Below are 16,626 nucleotides of genomic sequence, written 5' to 3'. Positions count from 1 at the left end.
TTGGAAAAAGACCCATGGTTATCTTGCCCCCACGTACAGTATGGAGGATGGTAGGATAGGCAAGTACCACAACAAAATATAAATGACAAAAAAAATACAAAATACAAAATACAAAATAATAATAATAATAATAATAATAATAATAATAATAATAATAATAAACAGATTATGAATGTAGATAAAAGAACATCTGGTTACTGAAACTACTATAGGCCTAGAGAAAGATGTACAGTAAAGTTAAAGATGCCAGTTAATATAATGCTGAAAAGAAATAGAAATAAGATAAATAAACAAACAAGGGGAGAAATTAATGGACATTAAAGGACAAAGAAATAGATGGTCTTTAAATTTGTTTTAAAACTACTGTTGGTGGGACAGGACTTTATATAGGGGGATTATTCCAGAGTCTAGGGGCAGCAACAGAAAAAGCTCTATCACCTTTAGTTTTTAGGGTTGCATTTGGGACTGAGAGAAGATGTTGTGAGGAAGACCTCAGTGACCTAGAAGGACAGTAGGGACTTAAAAGATCACAGATATACTGTGGTGCCATTCCATTTAGGGCTTTGAAAACAAAAAGTAAAACTTTATATATATATTTTTTGGGCTTTTTATGCCTTTAATTAGATAGGATAGTGGAGATTGACAGGAAGTGAGGGGGAGAGAGAGTTGGGGTGGGATCCGGAAAGGACCACGGAGCGGGAATCGAACCCGGGTCGCCTAGATTTCTGACCTCACTGTGGCCCTGTGTACAGCCAGTGGCCCAAGTGCATTTCTTATTTTAGGAACAGAGCTGAGTGGACCAAAAAAAAAACCTCTGTTTTCTTTTCATTTAATTATAAGAAATTTGCAGCCATCCAACTCTTTATGTCATTAAGGCAGTTAAACAGGCTTTCCAAAGTGCAGCAACCTTCGGCTGTTAATGGCAGGTAAAATTGAGAGTCATCTGCATAGCAGTGATATTGAATGTTATGTTTGTTAAAAATGGAGACAAGAGGCAGCATATAGGGAGAATAGCAGAGGGCCTAAAATGGAACCCTGAGGGACACCACATTTGATAGGACGTTTTAAAAGGATGATATGGTCAATGGTATCAAAAGCTGCACTAAGGTCAAGAAGTGCTAAGAGGGCATTAAATATTCACCCTCTTTAAGTCAGCATTGAGTAGATGCAGCATTGGCCGCAATTTAAGCATGGAGTCTGCGTGGATAGGTCTCGATTAGGTCTGCACATCCATTCCCTCACTTATGCTTGTCAATAACCTTTTCTTTGAGTTGTTTGGAGTGTTCTTTTGTCTGGAATTATAGCCAGGAATACCAATTGACTACTGACTGGACCTTCCAGGCGCAGGTGTCTATATATTATCATACTATACACATTCACTGCACTCAGACAATCTACATTTCACTAAATGTGAGACTATTAGCACCAATTGGCTGGACCATTGTTGATTTAGGTCAGTTACTTTAAGGGGGGAGAATATTTATGCAATCGCTTATTTTGCATTATATATTTTTAATTAATTAACATTACTTTGTAGAAATTTGACATTAAAGAGGGGATTTCTGAAAATTGTTGTAAATAAGGCCAAATTATGACAAAGATTCCATTCATTAAGGCAATAAAAGGGGACATATCCAAGGGGGGTGAATATTTTTTATAGGCACTGTAACAGACATAATACGAACATGATAACAAGGTTAAAAACTTGATTTTCACCGGAGTAGGAAACTAACATGCAGAGTTCTTGTTCCTTGTCTTGCACACCATTCCTGACATTATTAGATAAGTGGTTTATCCCAGGAAGTGAATAGATTTGCATATGGTGGCCACACATGTGAGCTCATTACTTAAAAGCTATCCAAAACCTGATGACATGCTAACTGGTGTCCTCTGGCAATATAGCACGCAGTGTTGTTTCTGACCAACACCACAGATCTACAAAGTGGCTAGTAGTAGGCAAGTAGGCATGGTGTGACCGTCCTCCATATGCCATCCAAACAGATCTGATAATTCCAAGAGCATTCTGATGACTCCAACTATTTGAAATAGTTGGGAGCCGTAGCCTACTGGTTAGCGCTTCGGACTTGTAACCCAACGGACTTGGGTTGCCGGTTCGAACCCCGACCAGTAGGCACGGCTGAAGTGCCCTTGAGCAAGGCACCTAACCCCTTACTGCTCCCCGAGCGCCGCTGTTGTTGCAGGCATCTCACTGCGCCGGGATTAGTGTGTGCTTCACCTCACTGTGTGTTCACTGTGTGCTGAGTGTGTTTCACTAATTTACGGATTGGGATAAATGAGACCAAATTTCCCTCACGGGATCAAAAGAGTATAAATACTTAAATATCACCAAAGAAAAAAGTTGGCTCACCAAATTCTTCTTCTTGAACAGATGCTTGTATCCCCTGAACCACAAATGATGATATGAGTTGTGCAACTGTATCTGGCTGCAGGCCTTGTACACTGATGAAAACCTGTGCCGTCTTATAGCGGTCCTGTTGCTGAGATAACAATATCTTCTGCAGCACAGCCTCTGGCTCTGCAGCAGATATCTCACTGTAGGAACACTTCAGCTCCTGTGTAAGAGTATCATTTAATACACACATATAGTGGCTGTACTTTATAATTAAACAACACAAGTATTCCTTATTGCGCCAACTATTAACATTATTATTCCAACAATTATTAACAAGCACCTTAGCACCATTGAGGTAATTCATACAAATTGAATGTCAATTTTAATGAATGTGATTAAGTTCAAGAATATTGTTTGGATTACAACAGTTTGAAAGTAAAAATATGATTGGTTGAGAAAGTGTGATGGAAGATTTCTTTACCTTGGCTAGTTCATAAAGGCTAAGGACCTGTTTACAATAGTTCTTTCCATGACAACACTCATTCACAAGTCTCTGCAGCTGAGAAACCACCTGGTCCTCTGGCAAAGGCACCACAACAAAAGAGGACAAGCTTCCCAAACTAGAACCTAGGGAGGGATGAGAACTTGTCAAATTAGTCATTTCGTGTCATATTTAACTCAACACACTGAGGCTAAACAGTGTCATGGTCAACACATGAGTGAGAGGGAGGTTGCCATTTTGAGGGTGCAGTGGCTATAAAAAGTATTCAACCCCCCCCCCCCCCCTTGAATATTTCTCCTTTTACTGCTTTTATTGCTTATTTTATCACTTATTTTACATTATATATATTTTTAATCGATTAGCATTACTTTGACATTAAAGAGGGGGGTTTTGTAAATTGTAAAAAAGGATAAATTAAATGATCAAGATTCCATTTATAAAAGCAGTAAAAGGGGAAATATCCAAGGGGTGAATACTTTTTATAGGCACTGTAGTAACTGACACACCGTTAAAAGCATAGTAGCTATTTTCTCAGAAATGTGCTTGTGAACTCTAATGTAAACCTATAGTAGCCTACGTCTCCCTGAAGAAATCGGTGATGATGTTTTGCTCATAGGATAAAAATAAAGTAGTAATGATAATAAGAGAATAAATTATCTATTTGCAAATATGTATACACCACAACCATAAGACACCATAAGACACAATTGTTAGAAGGAGATATATTGGCAAAAAACAGGTGGAATAAGGTGGGGAAATACAAATTAAAGAGAACAAAACTTGTGGATGATATTATTTGATGTCACCGTAATATGCAAATAACTTCATTTAATAATAACATATGATCTATAGTATTGATATTGGTTGGTGTTGGCACTTCACAACCAGTGAGCTAATTTGGCAGGCTCCTTCTACCAACGAACTCACCCTTGACCTGTATGAAAATTTTAAAGAAAAAAAAAGACAGCATGTTTGCCAGACTCCCTAATGTTAAGTATGAAATATGTAAATTACAAGGATCTTACTTCCATTGGCTGATACAGGAAAAGGGCTGAAATGAATTGTGCAATAACAATTGCCTGATGCAGCGATAAATGACATGTTGCCTTCAGGAATCAGCTAACATTAACATGCTAATGTTTCAGCAACCTGTTGAATTTTATGAATTGTCCCTGTGTGTTTATTCTGTGTAGATAAATCTGACAATACAGAGATTACAGCAAGTAATCTGAGGAAAACTCACAGTCGTGGAGGCTCTTCATTGTTTCAGTACCCAGTAGCTCCTTGAAGTCTTTCTGGTGTTCACCAGAAGCAAGACCACGGCAGTGAAGAACCAACCACACATCACGATAGTGGAAGTGGAAGTAGCGGCAGACACGACTAGCCTCATATATGCAGCCATCATCTAGAAGATGCCCTAACAGCATGGACAATGCACTCTGTTCTTTAACATCTTGAGGTCCATATATTTCCTTACTAGAGGATGAAGGCATGTCATCTAGGCTCAGGTACTTTGGGTCACCAAGGGTAGGCACTTTGGAGAAGGAAAACTCCTTCATCATTTCCTCAAAAGAATCATTATTCCCAGCCGGTGGTGTAGTAAATAGGCTGTCCTTTGCTAGGTCAGTGACAAGAATTTGCCAGTGCACCCGACACCTCCACAGCTTTTCCTCAATCTGCTCTAGCTGGGCCAAGGATGGACATTCTTGTTGGGAAAACCAGTAGCCAGCAAGGGAGAAAAGCACACAACACTCCTGCATGCACAACAGTTCCATTTCTACTACCTGATGAGATTCTGACTGGGACTGATCAGCCAGAGAGAGGAAGAAATTTGAGGCAGCCTCGATGTTAGTCCTATTAATCTTGAACTGGTCATGACATCTCCTTAAGAATGACAGTCTAACATCCTTTCTTTCCCACTGATGCTTGCTTTTCAAACTGTGCAAGTGGTGATGTAGCTTCATGCCAAGGGAAATACAATAAAACAGTTAATTATAGAATGAGTAAGTAATAAGTATTGAAATACTGCTCACGGAATCAGATAGTAAGGGAAAACATTTTTTTTGTCCATATGTTTTACAAGTCAGTATTTTTATACACATCAGACACTGGTTGAATGAAAACATGAACTAACCTCAGTGATTATTAGAGCATCAATAGACAGATCGGCTAAGTCTGCCACCTGTCTTGCTTGGCTGAAATACCCCAAAGCTTGTAGCTCTTGGAGCATTTTCTGGCACTCCTGCTGCAGAACATCAGAGGAATATCGCTCCAGAAAGTGAGGGGAAAGGGATACAGGAGTGCCCTGTAGAACTTGGCTGAGGTGGCTAAGTGTCTTGAAGTCTGGACCTGCACACATACATAGGTATGAAAAGCAAAGCACATGAACATTAAGTCAAACGAGCAATCTAAAATGTATCTAAACTGATTCACACTATACCTTCTCTGGGGGTTTCAGGCCTTAATGCTTTGGATTATGGGTTATGACATAGCCGCTATGTAGTTGCTCTGGGTTAGTTATGTATTTTCATCATCATTGATGGGGTTCAAATAATGACCATAACCCATGATTGGTGTGGTGGTTTGTTTCATATATTATTTCTGAAATATTTAGGCCTATAATTAGCCTAGAAATCTAGACGCACCCTAGCGGCAGCAAATTACATTTGCTTCCAGGGCTAGTCTAGCAACTCTCCGTTGGCTTGTGAGCTCGAAAAATAAACTTCTATCAGGCCAGTCAAATCGTGTATAGAGTTGTTAGGCGGGCTTAACATAATGATTGATGGCAGAGTTGCAACGATTTGGCTTGAATTCCCTGCTACTTGAAAACAAAGAAGATGGATGTTGCTGTTGGCCAACAGTGTGACATGAGTTAAGCTTGTTTTAAGTTGGCAAAAGTTTGAACTAGCCAACTAGCTCCGCTGGTGGGAAAACGCATGGGACTCAGCGCTGTCCTATTGCGTGCAGATGGAATTTGAAAGACAACCGATTATCCCACCCCTCGGACTGAGCACTGCAAACGGTGAGTGCCCAGACCCTACATTTTAATGTGGGTCTGGCTCGTCAGGCTAGCCTATAATACATTTTCAGAATGAATCTGATCTGAAGTTATTGCTAAGATCCTCTTGAACTGTCAACACGTCAGCCAACCACACTTTCTAATTCAGAGAGGTAGGCCCGCCCCACCTGGTTACTGTTCCAATGCACTCACGGACGTGTCAATTAAAAAAATAGTGATCCAAAAATCACTATCTTACACCCACTAAAAATCATTACGCCACTGACCAAGAAAAACCTGTTCTACAGCGAAAAGCGCATACAAGCACAGCTATTTTGAGGGCACACTGTCATGAAATATAAGCAGCCCTTAGCGACGAGTCCCAGGCAACGATTTGGCCGCAGGATGAATATCCTTAGGATTTTTATTCAGTCATTCGAACATTATTGGGATAAGTGTTGCTTTTTTTCCAGCTATGTTTTCGATTGTAACCCCTTGTCAGTCAACAGTGAGAGTAAATAACTAAGGGCCGAATTCTCCAATTTGTGGCCTTGTGCCCTTTTTTACGAGCTTCCAGTTAAGCACTTTTCAGTTACACGCATTTTCCCATTCCCGCTTCTGTCACACCCACAGCGCGCAAGTTCGAAATTGCGGCGGCCTTATGAGATGTTACGGAGCATGTTTTGTTTGTGGTTGTACATATAACTGGACTAAACTAATTTAGTGGCTTAAAACGTTTTTTACATAAGCCTAAAACGAAATCATAGCGGTCCTGCTGACGATGGTTTCCTTCGCCTTCGCCTTCCTACGACAAATAAAAAAAAATATATGTCTGAAGAACTTAAAAAAGCCCCCCAGTGTTTCCCATACATTGACTAATCTGTGGCGGGGCGCCACGAAATAAAAATCGGCCACCACACATAAATATTCTATGTTTAATTTAATTTAATTTAAATAGATCAAATCCTTGCATTGCCATTGAGCTGCGCTTTTTACGCACGCAGCCTTTCCTTGTCCCGCCCCGCTCTCTCTCGTATCCTCTAGCTGCCCCTCCTCTGCATGTGCATTTAACAAAATATTCACGATTGTTGAAGGATTGTTGTAGCCACATAGAAGCATTGCATAGAAGACGTCTGGCTAAATTGCTATTAAATCCGCTTAGCATCGTGACCATGCTGCGCAAATTTGTTCAAAACTGCTGCATTGAAGTTAACTCTGCTAAGATCTTATCGGAACATAGTAGGCTACATTGAAGAGACTAAACTAAGTTAAGTTATGCAAGCAGTATCTCAAAGCTAACGTTAGAATACTGTTTGGATGTCGAATTTAGCATGATTAGCCTACTTCGTTCAAGGGCTCATTTTATTGACTCTGACACTGAATGTTTGCAAAATCCCGATGTAAATGGAAAAGTGTTTTCCAAAATTCAAAAGTGCTTGTCCCAAGGAGAAGTGCGAACCTTTATTTTAACTATGTAGAAAACGTTATGAATTGCATCCACATCAGCAGCCTTTAAACTGTTACAATTGCAATTTGCAAGGGTTCCCTCACAAACGTGAAAGTGACAGGCACTCAATTAGACCTACACAAGACCCCCCCCCCTTGTCCAAGTCGGCTACCGCCACAAATTGAATCCAATTCTGTGGGAAACACTGCCCCCTAAACACGTCCCATTTGTTATACTGAGGAAGATGCACCCATTTTTGACGCAAGGCCTCATGGGATGTAGGAAACCTGTGGATATGACGTATACACAAGGAATGAAATGACATTGAAATAAGTAAGGGATAATGTATAGAACGCCATTATTGGGAAAATAAGTCCTGACAGGGCGAAACCGGACCCTGACGCGCAGTGGAGGGGTCTTGTTCCACCCTGAAGGGACTTATTCATCCCAATAAAGACCGGCGTTCTATACATTATCCCGCTTATTATGACCGCCGCGCAGCGAAGGTTTTGTCAGATTTTTTTTTTTTTTTTCGCATGCCCAAATTTCCGTCAATGATTCCCGGGACACTGAAAGACCGGGGTACACGAAACTTGGTGGGCATGTAACCCCACATGGATAGCATGGAACCATCGTTTTTCGTTTTGATCTGTAGCCCCCCCGCTGGACTGGACCCCCCGAACGGAGGGTAGGGCAGACACAGTTTTCTGTGAATATCTCGAAAAACGTAGGCTTTAGGAGGACCTTTTTTTTTTTTTGTATGTTGATCTCAAGGGGCCATGTCAACCCATTCCATAACCACTCATTTCATGTATAGCGCCACCTAGTTAAACACAAAAAAGTAAAAATGAGGTGTTGTAATTGAAGGTATCTGTGACCTAACATAGTCAAAACTGCACGAAATTGGAAGTGTAGCATCATTATGACACCCTCTGTATGCACGCCAAGTTTTGTGGAATTCCGTTCATGGGGGGCCACACAATAAATTAATTTATGTTACTATACACCAACTGGCCTGTAGGTGGCCGGAGACAGTTTTCTGTGAATATCTCGAGAACCGTAGGGCCTAGGAGGTCCACCTTTTTTATGTATGTTGGTCTTAAGGGGGCATGTCAATCCATCCCATTACCACTTATTTCATGTATAGCGCCACCTAGTTAAAAATTAAAAAGCAAAAAATTAGGTGTTTTCATCACAATATCTCTGGCTGACAAGGTCAAAACTGCACGAAATTAAAAGTGTAGGATCATTATGACACCCTCCGAATGCATGCCAAGTTTTGTGTACTTTCGTTCATGGGGGGCCTTACAATAAAATAATTTATGTGTACATTTAGTGACGTACACTAACAAGGATTCCCGGGACACTGAAAGACCGGGGTACACAAAACTTGGTGGGCATGTACCCCCACATGGATAGCATGGAACCGTCATTTTTAGTTTTGATCTGTAGCCCCCCCGCTGGACTGGATCCCCCGAAAGGAGGGTAGGGCAGACACAGTTCTCTGTGAATATCTTGAGAACTGTTGGGCCTAGGATGACCATTTTTTTCCGTATGTTTGCCTCCAGGGGTCATGTTAACCTATTTCATGTGCACACATGGGCACAAACAGATACACACACACATACATTCACAGTAATCATACGTATGACACATACTCACACAGTAGACATATGTACGCTTGCATGCACAGGCACATACGCAGGCACACACACAAGCACGCACACACACACACACACACACACTCACACACCCACACACATAACATAAACATAACACAAACAATCAAGAATTTCTCAGAATTATGAACAGGCAAGATGGAGGTGGGGTTGTATAAAATTAATTTTACATCTGAAATCTATGAACTAATCATGTTTTGGTACTTGTTGTCTAGCACAGTGTTTCCCAAAGTCTGGGTCGCGACCCACGGGTGGGTCGCAGGAGATTTTATTTGGGTCGCCAGCACAATTTATGTTGTGTTATAGGCCTAACTGATACCATTTGTCATTTGATACCAGGAAAGCTAACAGTTTTCTATTAGGATGTAGATTGTTAACTACCACAGTCACGGTTTTGTCATAAAAGCTCATGAAACTGGCGCATGAAACGAACGCATCGCAGAGGGGGTGCCAGCATGGATATCTACCTCTCAAAATGAAACCGTTCTGTGGGGCGCCTGCCATGTAGCCTACCTCGCAGTTGCAAACTGCAAGGGACATGAATCCGCCTATTTGCACGAACATTAATAGATACCAGCTCCTCAACTTTATTGATTAAAATCTATTTGACCGTGCTGTCAACTAAAGCAGACATCCATAGACCGGACATAAGGCCATTCAATTTGCATTCAGTTTCGATTGCAGATGCAATCTTTAAAGTTAATAGCATCTAACCTTATTTCTGATTTAAAATGCACAACAGTGCATTATAGTCTACAATTTAAATGGGCATTTTAAACACTATTCCTCTCGTTTTCTACCTCGCTAACGCCAAGGTAAAGGCGCATTCTTCCGGCTATTGCGCAAACGCCTCTTGTTCTGATATAACGGCTATACAATATAATATAATACAACAATACAATTTAACGACTTGAGTTATTTGCTGTTTACATTGGAATTGACGTCCACAGTGTTATGGACCCATTTGTCTGCAACGCAACGTAGCCTACATTTTTTTTTAGAAATACAGGAACAGCTTACTATGCTGACGAATGACGACTGCGCAACATGCGAGAATTTCCCCTACTTTCGGATGCGCATTAAGCGCTGATGGTGCTCAAAATGCAACACAACCGTGTTCAAAGCAGGGATCCTATAGCAATGTATGGTTGGGGGAGGCATAGAAAAGTTGGAGAACCTGTGGCCTAAAACAATATTGGGGGTTGCAGGGTAGATTTGAAGTGAAATGGGTCGCGATGGTCTGTCATTTTTAAAAAGTGGGTCGCCAGAAAAAAAGTTTGGGAAACACTGGTCTAGCAGATACCAGTGAGAATTGAGTGTGGATAATGCAATTTAGTGAGACAGTTAGAATCATATAGGCCTTTCAGCGTGATTTCTTTTTGTGGAAAAAATGTGCTGAACTGGGCGGCGGTCATATTTTGTACCGCTCTGCGGTACATCTAGTTACACAGCTACTTGCCAAAACAAAACAATAAACTCCCCACAATATGACTCTTTAGCCTACATAGCCTAGGCTATAGCCTATTTGTTACCGTTCATCATGGCTTTTGCTGAGAAACAAATAGTTCGCAACAACACACGCTGAACTTGAATCAAACATTCTTTAGAACACAGCTGATCAACAGTCACCTTTTCAGAAGCACAAACTCCGTTGCCATTGACAGCGGCCATTATTTTTTTCAGAGGTCCTTTAGTCGAAAATAATGACCGCTAGAACTTTGGGAAATCACATTCAAGTCAATGGAGCGTTCTACTTGCATTGTGAAGAGCCGTGTAATAATAACACTTAAAATCTCCTGCACTGCAATTTTACACAAGTTGAATGTTGAAAACACACAGCAATCACAATAACTTTTACATTTTTATCATTTAAATGTATAATTTAAATTTAAATTCAAATTATTATACGGCTCTCCAGAGTGCTGCAGAATATTCTGTTCACATGAATGGGCCTTCCCAACATCCGGAGGTCTGTTAAATTCATTTACCATTTACCAAATCTGTATAATTATGGCTGCAAGTATATAATGATCGCTCAATGGCAACAGGTTTTGTGCTTCTTATTCAAATCTTTCACATTTCGGGCCCTATTAGGACTCATCACATGACATAACCTGTGTTATTTGACAGAGAGGCCCCATTCAGATATCAGTAGTGGAGAATACAGTAGCAACTTCAAGCAAAATATTGGGCTTTAGAGCCCCCTGAGCTCTTGGTTGATTTTCCATTTTGACAATGTAGACACCTTAAGAGAAAATGATAACTGCACTGGTCACAAACTGGCAAAGTCACATTATGTCCCAGCCTGGCGCTGCAATGTGCCCGGCTAAGATGCAGCCCATTGTCTTACAGGTCCTGGCAACTTATATATAGTTCCCAAAAAACAACTTATCTTCAAAAGTGAACCCCATGAAAGTCATGTTGTTAGCACCTTCCTCTACCAGTTGAGCTACAGGAACAATGTCTCACCATTAGACTTGAGCAGATGACCCATGTCAGACATCAGCTGAAGCAATTTCCTTAGCTCATATTGAGTGCCACACTGCTGGATCATAGTCATCAGGAGGACTGATGCCTGACTCTCAAGCCACTGAACAGGTATGCCAACTGGAGATTGAACAACACCTTCCCGAAGCTAAAACATACAAGATACAGACAAAAAAAAGAAAAGAAAAGTAATTAGACAAGGTTCTAGTGTAAAGAAAGTAGTGCAAACTTTAAAGGGGTCATAGAATGGATGAACAGAGTATTTGATCTTATTCTCTGCTGTTAACATAGAAGGTATGCAACTTTGGTCTGTCAAAAAATCCAGAAGTTATTTTACAAGTGCTCCTTCATGATTTTCTGGCATCCACATAAATAATGAATTCCCTTGCAGCCAATGTCTACTTCCTCAGGCTCCAGCTTCTACTTGACTCTCAAGTATGGGTGTTTTTCGACCATCAGAGAATGCATTCTTGAACCAGTTCGGTTCAGAATGTTTTGAACCTTGGTGCTATGTAGTGTACCAGCCTGCATTTCCACCAGTTTTGAATGAAACCAAGGATGTGTCATCAACAGAGGGTGTTACATGCATAAACAAGTGTTAATAATATAAATAAACAGGAGGATGATATGACAGTGTCCCATAAGAAAATTAGCTGTGTAAAATGCTATTTAACGTCTGCAGTGCAGTGCAGTGCTAGTTGATTAGTTTTGTTTACTCATAGAATGGTAGAATGACACACGCACTCCAGGAAAAAATAACTATTTTTTGGTTCCAACTCAAAGTGGCACGTTCTGAACCAGTTTTTGTTTGGTTGAAATGCTCTGAAGGGGTCAAATGTTGGTTCACCAACGGGAACGGAACGGAATCCTCCATAGAAATGTAAAGGGGTTAGTTTGTGACGCTATAGTTCAATGCCAGAGTTTGATGTCACAGTGCGTCTTCACTGCGATTAGTCCGTTTTACAGCTGTCATTTCAAGCTGTGGGATTGGCATATGAAGGAGGTGACAATGAGATTTAAAGTTCACGGTATGTTTATTTTACATACCTGCTGTTATTCAACTTCGCCAAATGCTGTTTTACACTCTATAACCCCTTTAAATAAAATGTAACAACAAATAATAGAATATCAAAATAAATCAGAGACAGATGAGCAGGACATACACTGCACAGACACTTCTGAAATTCTTGAAGTTTGGTCTTCGCTTCTTCATATTTTTTGGTATCACAGCAGAGTTCATACATGTTGAGCATATGGAGCAAAGGGGATTTCTGTGACAGAAGACCATGAAAAATTAGATGGACAGAGTAATTTCAACAAAAGCGGCATTACACTGAGGTTCAATTCTCAAGTAATAATCAGCAGAGTGAGTAAGTTAACTTGTGTTTGGTAGCTTTACTGGTAAGTCAGATCAAGCAAGAAACGCTCACCATAGTTCCTAAGAGGCAGCTGCTAAATACACATGTGATTTACTGGTTCTGTAATTATTTGTGAATGTTGGCTGTGTTCTACACTTGACAACTTTGTATGTACGCATGATGTTCAATTGCAACTTTTTAATTATTACATTCTCAAATGCCTCATCACGGGAGCCATGTTTGGGCATCAATATCTTAAAAAAAGTGATCTTGAGGGTGTAAGGGTATAATCTTTTTTTGTATCCACACTGCATTAATCAATATTTTGTCAAATGCAATACTTTATTAATGTTGTTCCAATATTTCAGGACTTTATGAACATTAAGATATTGAGGATAAAATTACAGTTGTCCCCAGAATTATTGGCACCTCTGCTAAAGTTGACTAAAAAGAGGATACTATGCATCCTGATAAAGTTCCCTTGGCCTTGGAATTGAAATAGCCCCACATCATCACATACCCTTCACCATACCTAGAGATTGGCATGGTGTTATTTCAGTTAGCCTATTAGCTGGTTTGATGCTCATTGAGTTCAATGCAAATCAAACCAGCTAATAGGCTAACTGAAATAAAACCATGCCAATCTCTACGGGTGCGCTGCAGGTTACGCTGCAGGTATCTCTCTACGGGTGCGCTGCAGGCTATGCTGCAGGTATCTCTAAACGCTGCAGGTTTCCTTCATCACCCTATGGGGTTCAGGCCTTTGGCTTTGTCAGGCCTTTGTCTATTCCTAATCGTGTTACATAATACATAATTCATTGAAAACAAATAAAAAATGATTTGTTAATGTAAATTTTACCTTTAGAAAGAGCTGAAATCCATGTATAAGTGGCCTGATATTACAATTCTTCAAGAGAATTTTCCAAATTATTGCCAGGTCATGGAGATTCCACACATGCTGGCTCAGACTCTCATCAATGTGGGAAGTGGCCTCTTGAGTGATGGATATATTTACAGATGTCAAAATCCACACAGAGAGGAACTGCAGAAGGCTCGACTCCTTCAGTGAAACAAAAACAAATCACACTGTAAATTCAAAGTGTAAATGGTTAAAAGGCACATGCTTTAATGCCATTTAGTGATGTCTCTTCTAATAATACTTATAGTAATTATAGGCTAAATATAATGGCCTGATGAAAGTGGACAGCTAAGAGATATACAGTAGGCTACCGAAGTGGCGTGCAAGATCTGCTCCAGTAAAATCTGCGTGAATGGACAGACAACCAATCTGAACAGTTGCGTGTGCACCGACCAGTGGAATATTCCACATTGCCAGCTTTCGCTGGGCTTACCAATAAAGCTACTACTAGCTACTAATACTACTACTATTTCTTTCGTTACATTTATTCTGATCCTATAAATGTAACGAAAGAAATGGTTTCTTAACATGGTGCGGAATAGTGAATTTGCACTTCAGTGCTGTAGCCTCTATTAACTATTAACGATAATTCATTAGGACTATTTTAGCTAAAACATTAATATTTTAAGTTCACAATGTCACAATCAGGAATTATTTGAATAAGACGGTCTTTAAAGTAAGCTAGTTAAGTAAGCTACCCTGTATATGCATCAGTTCTAGGCTCAATTTAATTTCCAGGGAAACGGTTTTATCTTTTAACCTATGTTAAAACAGGTTCTGTAGAATAAGTGTGTGTCTGGCTTGTGGAGACGTGGAATCATGATGGTTGCTTTCCATCGTGATGTTGGTCAACCATCACAATGGGTGATGATATCGTCCATCGGCCCAACCATATCTTATGTATTACAATGACAAGCCAATATAAATAATTCTTAATTTCAGTTGCCGATGCTTTTTAATTAATTAATACCTTTTCACATGCTGCAAATATAGCGAGTGGAGGGCAGTGCTGGGCCATCGCCTCTCCCAGCTGATACCTCCATGGACATGGCTGCCCTTGGCTCTGAAGGACCACCTGAAATAGCTCTTTTGTGGGCTCAAGGTACTCCTCTCTACCCAGCAACTCCTCATGTTCTGACTGGAGAGGGGCCTGCAGGTCCTGAAAGGCTAGTGAAAGATGGGTCTGTAGGGCTAGGCAAAAACTTGTCACAATTGCCCTAACCTGGAGAAAAAGAAACAACCATTTCACAAACTCATCATCTCATCTAAAGAGATATGTACATATATTATGAAAAAAGGTCAGTCAGTTTGAGCACGCACAGTTTGGAAAAGCAGTATGGGCAGTATGGTGGATTTGCACTATATATCTGCATGCATATTGACGCAGGTATATAAGGCAGAAATATACCTGCTGTGGAGGATAGCTGTGCTGCTGAACAAAGAGCAGCAAGTAAAGCCACTCTCCATCAGCTGCACATTCACATGGATACACAGTGGTAAGGGTCAGACCATGCAGCTGGGAAAATTGTACAGGTAATGCCCATTCCTGCAGAGCTTCATGAGATACCCTGAAGAGAAATGCAAAGGCATAATTCTGGATGTTGTTATGATAAAAATGTGTTTGTGTATGTCTATATACATCTCCATTCTTAAAAAGACCTGCTAATGCATCTGTTCTCCACGGTGTTCTTCACAGCTTTCTCCAAGCCATTCAGCAACTCCCAACCTCTAGGCTGTTTCCATTCAGACTCCACCAGCTGGTTACATTTTCCAACTAAAACACAAATAAACCCATACTATTCTACAAGATGTATTTGTGATATAAAGAAAAGTACAAGTCTGTGAGTCATATTTTTTTGTCCACCAATGAATACACGTACCATGGCATTCCAACTTACTTAAGCACTCGTTTAGAGAGCTCCCATCGTTTCCTTCAGAGTTCTTATTCAAGAACTTCAGTTGGAGACTGAAAGCCTTAATGTCTACCCGTAGTTTAAGGCTGCAGACACCTAGTAGTTCACAGAAGCAGACACAGGCAGCTGCCACAGAGGGTGTGTTGAAATGCTGCAAGCCCAGACCGTAGGCCAACTCTGCAGCATGGCTTAAGCTGTAACCAAAACATGTGTTAGATGATCAGATGTTTGTACTTGTTTGGGGGCATACGGCAATATTCCATTCCAGGTCAAAATCACCCAGAGCCTCACAGGTCACCCCCTCAGAAAAATCAGAAGAAAAAAAAAAATCATAGGTGCTCCTATGCCGAAACTTTGGAGAAATTATATGTAAGGGATAATGGACGGTCGAGGTTGTAAAACGGCCCGACGCCAAGCGGATTAATTTCTGTGAACAGACCACCGTGCAGTTGCTATTTGGTTCTGCCTCCTGGCTCCTCAATATGCTGGCTTGTATGTAAACACCAAAAACTTGCAGTACGAAGTACCAGGCCAGCAATGTTTCGCCTCGTTTTTAGGCACACGATGCAGCATAAAGAAGTCTCCTCTGAATGTTGCGTGATCTCAGTGCAAAAAACGACTCTTGTTATAGAGATATAATGACATTAAAAAAGAACTGCAAAAATTCTTCCATACCATGTGCATTCACACAATCACACTTCAGTTGTAACAAGCAACTGGATGCTTTCGTTAAACATTTCCCTGCAACAATGTGCCTATCAGTTCACTATCAGTTCAGGTTGCAGGACAAGCTTTTTTATGAAATCATCTGTCTGATTTAAAATAAAAGTCTAAAGATTAGCTTGAAAGGTCCCTTACAGATTAGCATGCATGTGCATACAAAATCAGACAGAGAAGCATATGGAAATTAACTATTCCAAACCTGTTTAAAAACGCTATTGAATATTATACCGCATACCGTATTTTCTGG

The 16,626-nt window shown here is 40.4% G+C and overlaps 1 protein-coding gene across 4 annotated transcripts in view; it reads right to left on the bottom strand.

The window, feature by feature from the left end:
* spg11 (SPG11 vesicle trafficking associated, spatacsin) overlaps positions 1 to 16,626 on the bottom strand; it is a 96,196-nt gene that overhangs the window by 31,427 nt on the left and 48,143 nt on the right. For 3 of the 4 annotated variants that reach the window (XM_076303185.1, XM_076303211.1, XM_076303204.1), the window contains 11 exons: positions 15,624 to 15,850; positions 15,403 to 15,517; positions 15,152 to 15,311; positions 14,714 to 14,965; positions 13,684 to 13,884; positions 12,630 to 12,737; positions 11,449 to 11,614; positions 4,990 to 5,204; positions 4,099 to 4,813; positions 2,835 to 2,980; positions 2,369 to 2,573 (listed from right to left, as the gene is read on the bottom strand). In XM_076303185.1, coding sequence (XP_076159300.1) covers positions 2,369 to 2,573; positions 2,835 to 2,980; positions 4,099 to 4,813; positions 4,990 to 5,204; positions 11,449 to 11,614; positions 12,630 to 12,737; positions 13,684 to 13,884; positions 14,714 to 14,965; positions 15,152 to 15,311; positions 15,403 to 15,517; positions 15,624 to 15,850 — 2,510 coding nt within the window. The remainder of the gene's footprint in view (positions 1 to 2,368; positions 2,574 to 2,834; positions 2,981 to 4,098; positions 4,814 to 4,989; positions 5,205 to 11,448; positions 11,615 to 12,629; positions 12,738 to 13,683; positions 13,885 to 14,713; positions 14,966 to 15,151; positions 15,312 to 15,402; positions 15,518 to 15,623; positions 15,851 to 16,626) is intronic. The other variant, XM_076303194.1, reaches the window with a different exon arrangement.

Source organism: Alosa pseudoharengus, unplaced genomic scaffold (assembly GCF_046254945.1).
Source record: "Alosa pseudoharengus isolate Yale_2024_CS ecotype anadromous, Long Island Sound unplaced genomic scaffold, YU_APseudo_1.1 YU_APseudo_1.1_scf_10, whole genome shotgun sequence".
In the NCBI taxonomy this organism is placed as follows: Eukaryota; Metazoa; Chordata; class Actinopteri; order Clupeiformes; family Clupeidae; genus Alosa; species Alosa pseudoharengus.
Note: the sequence above shows the minus strand (reverse complement) of the source record. Positions and strands in the feature narration are given on the sequence as shown.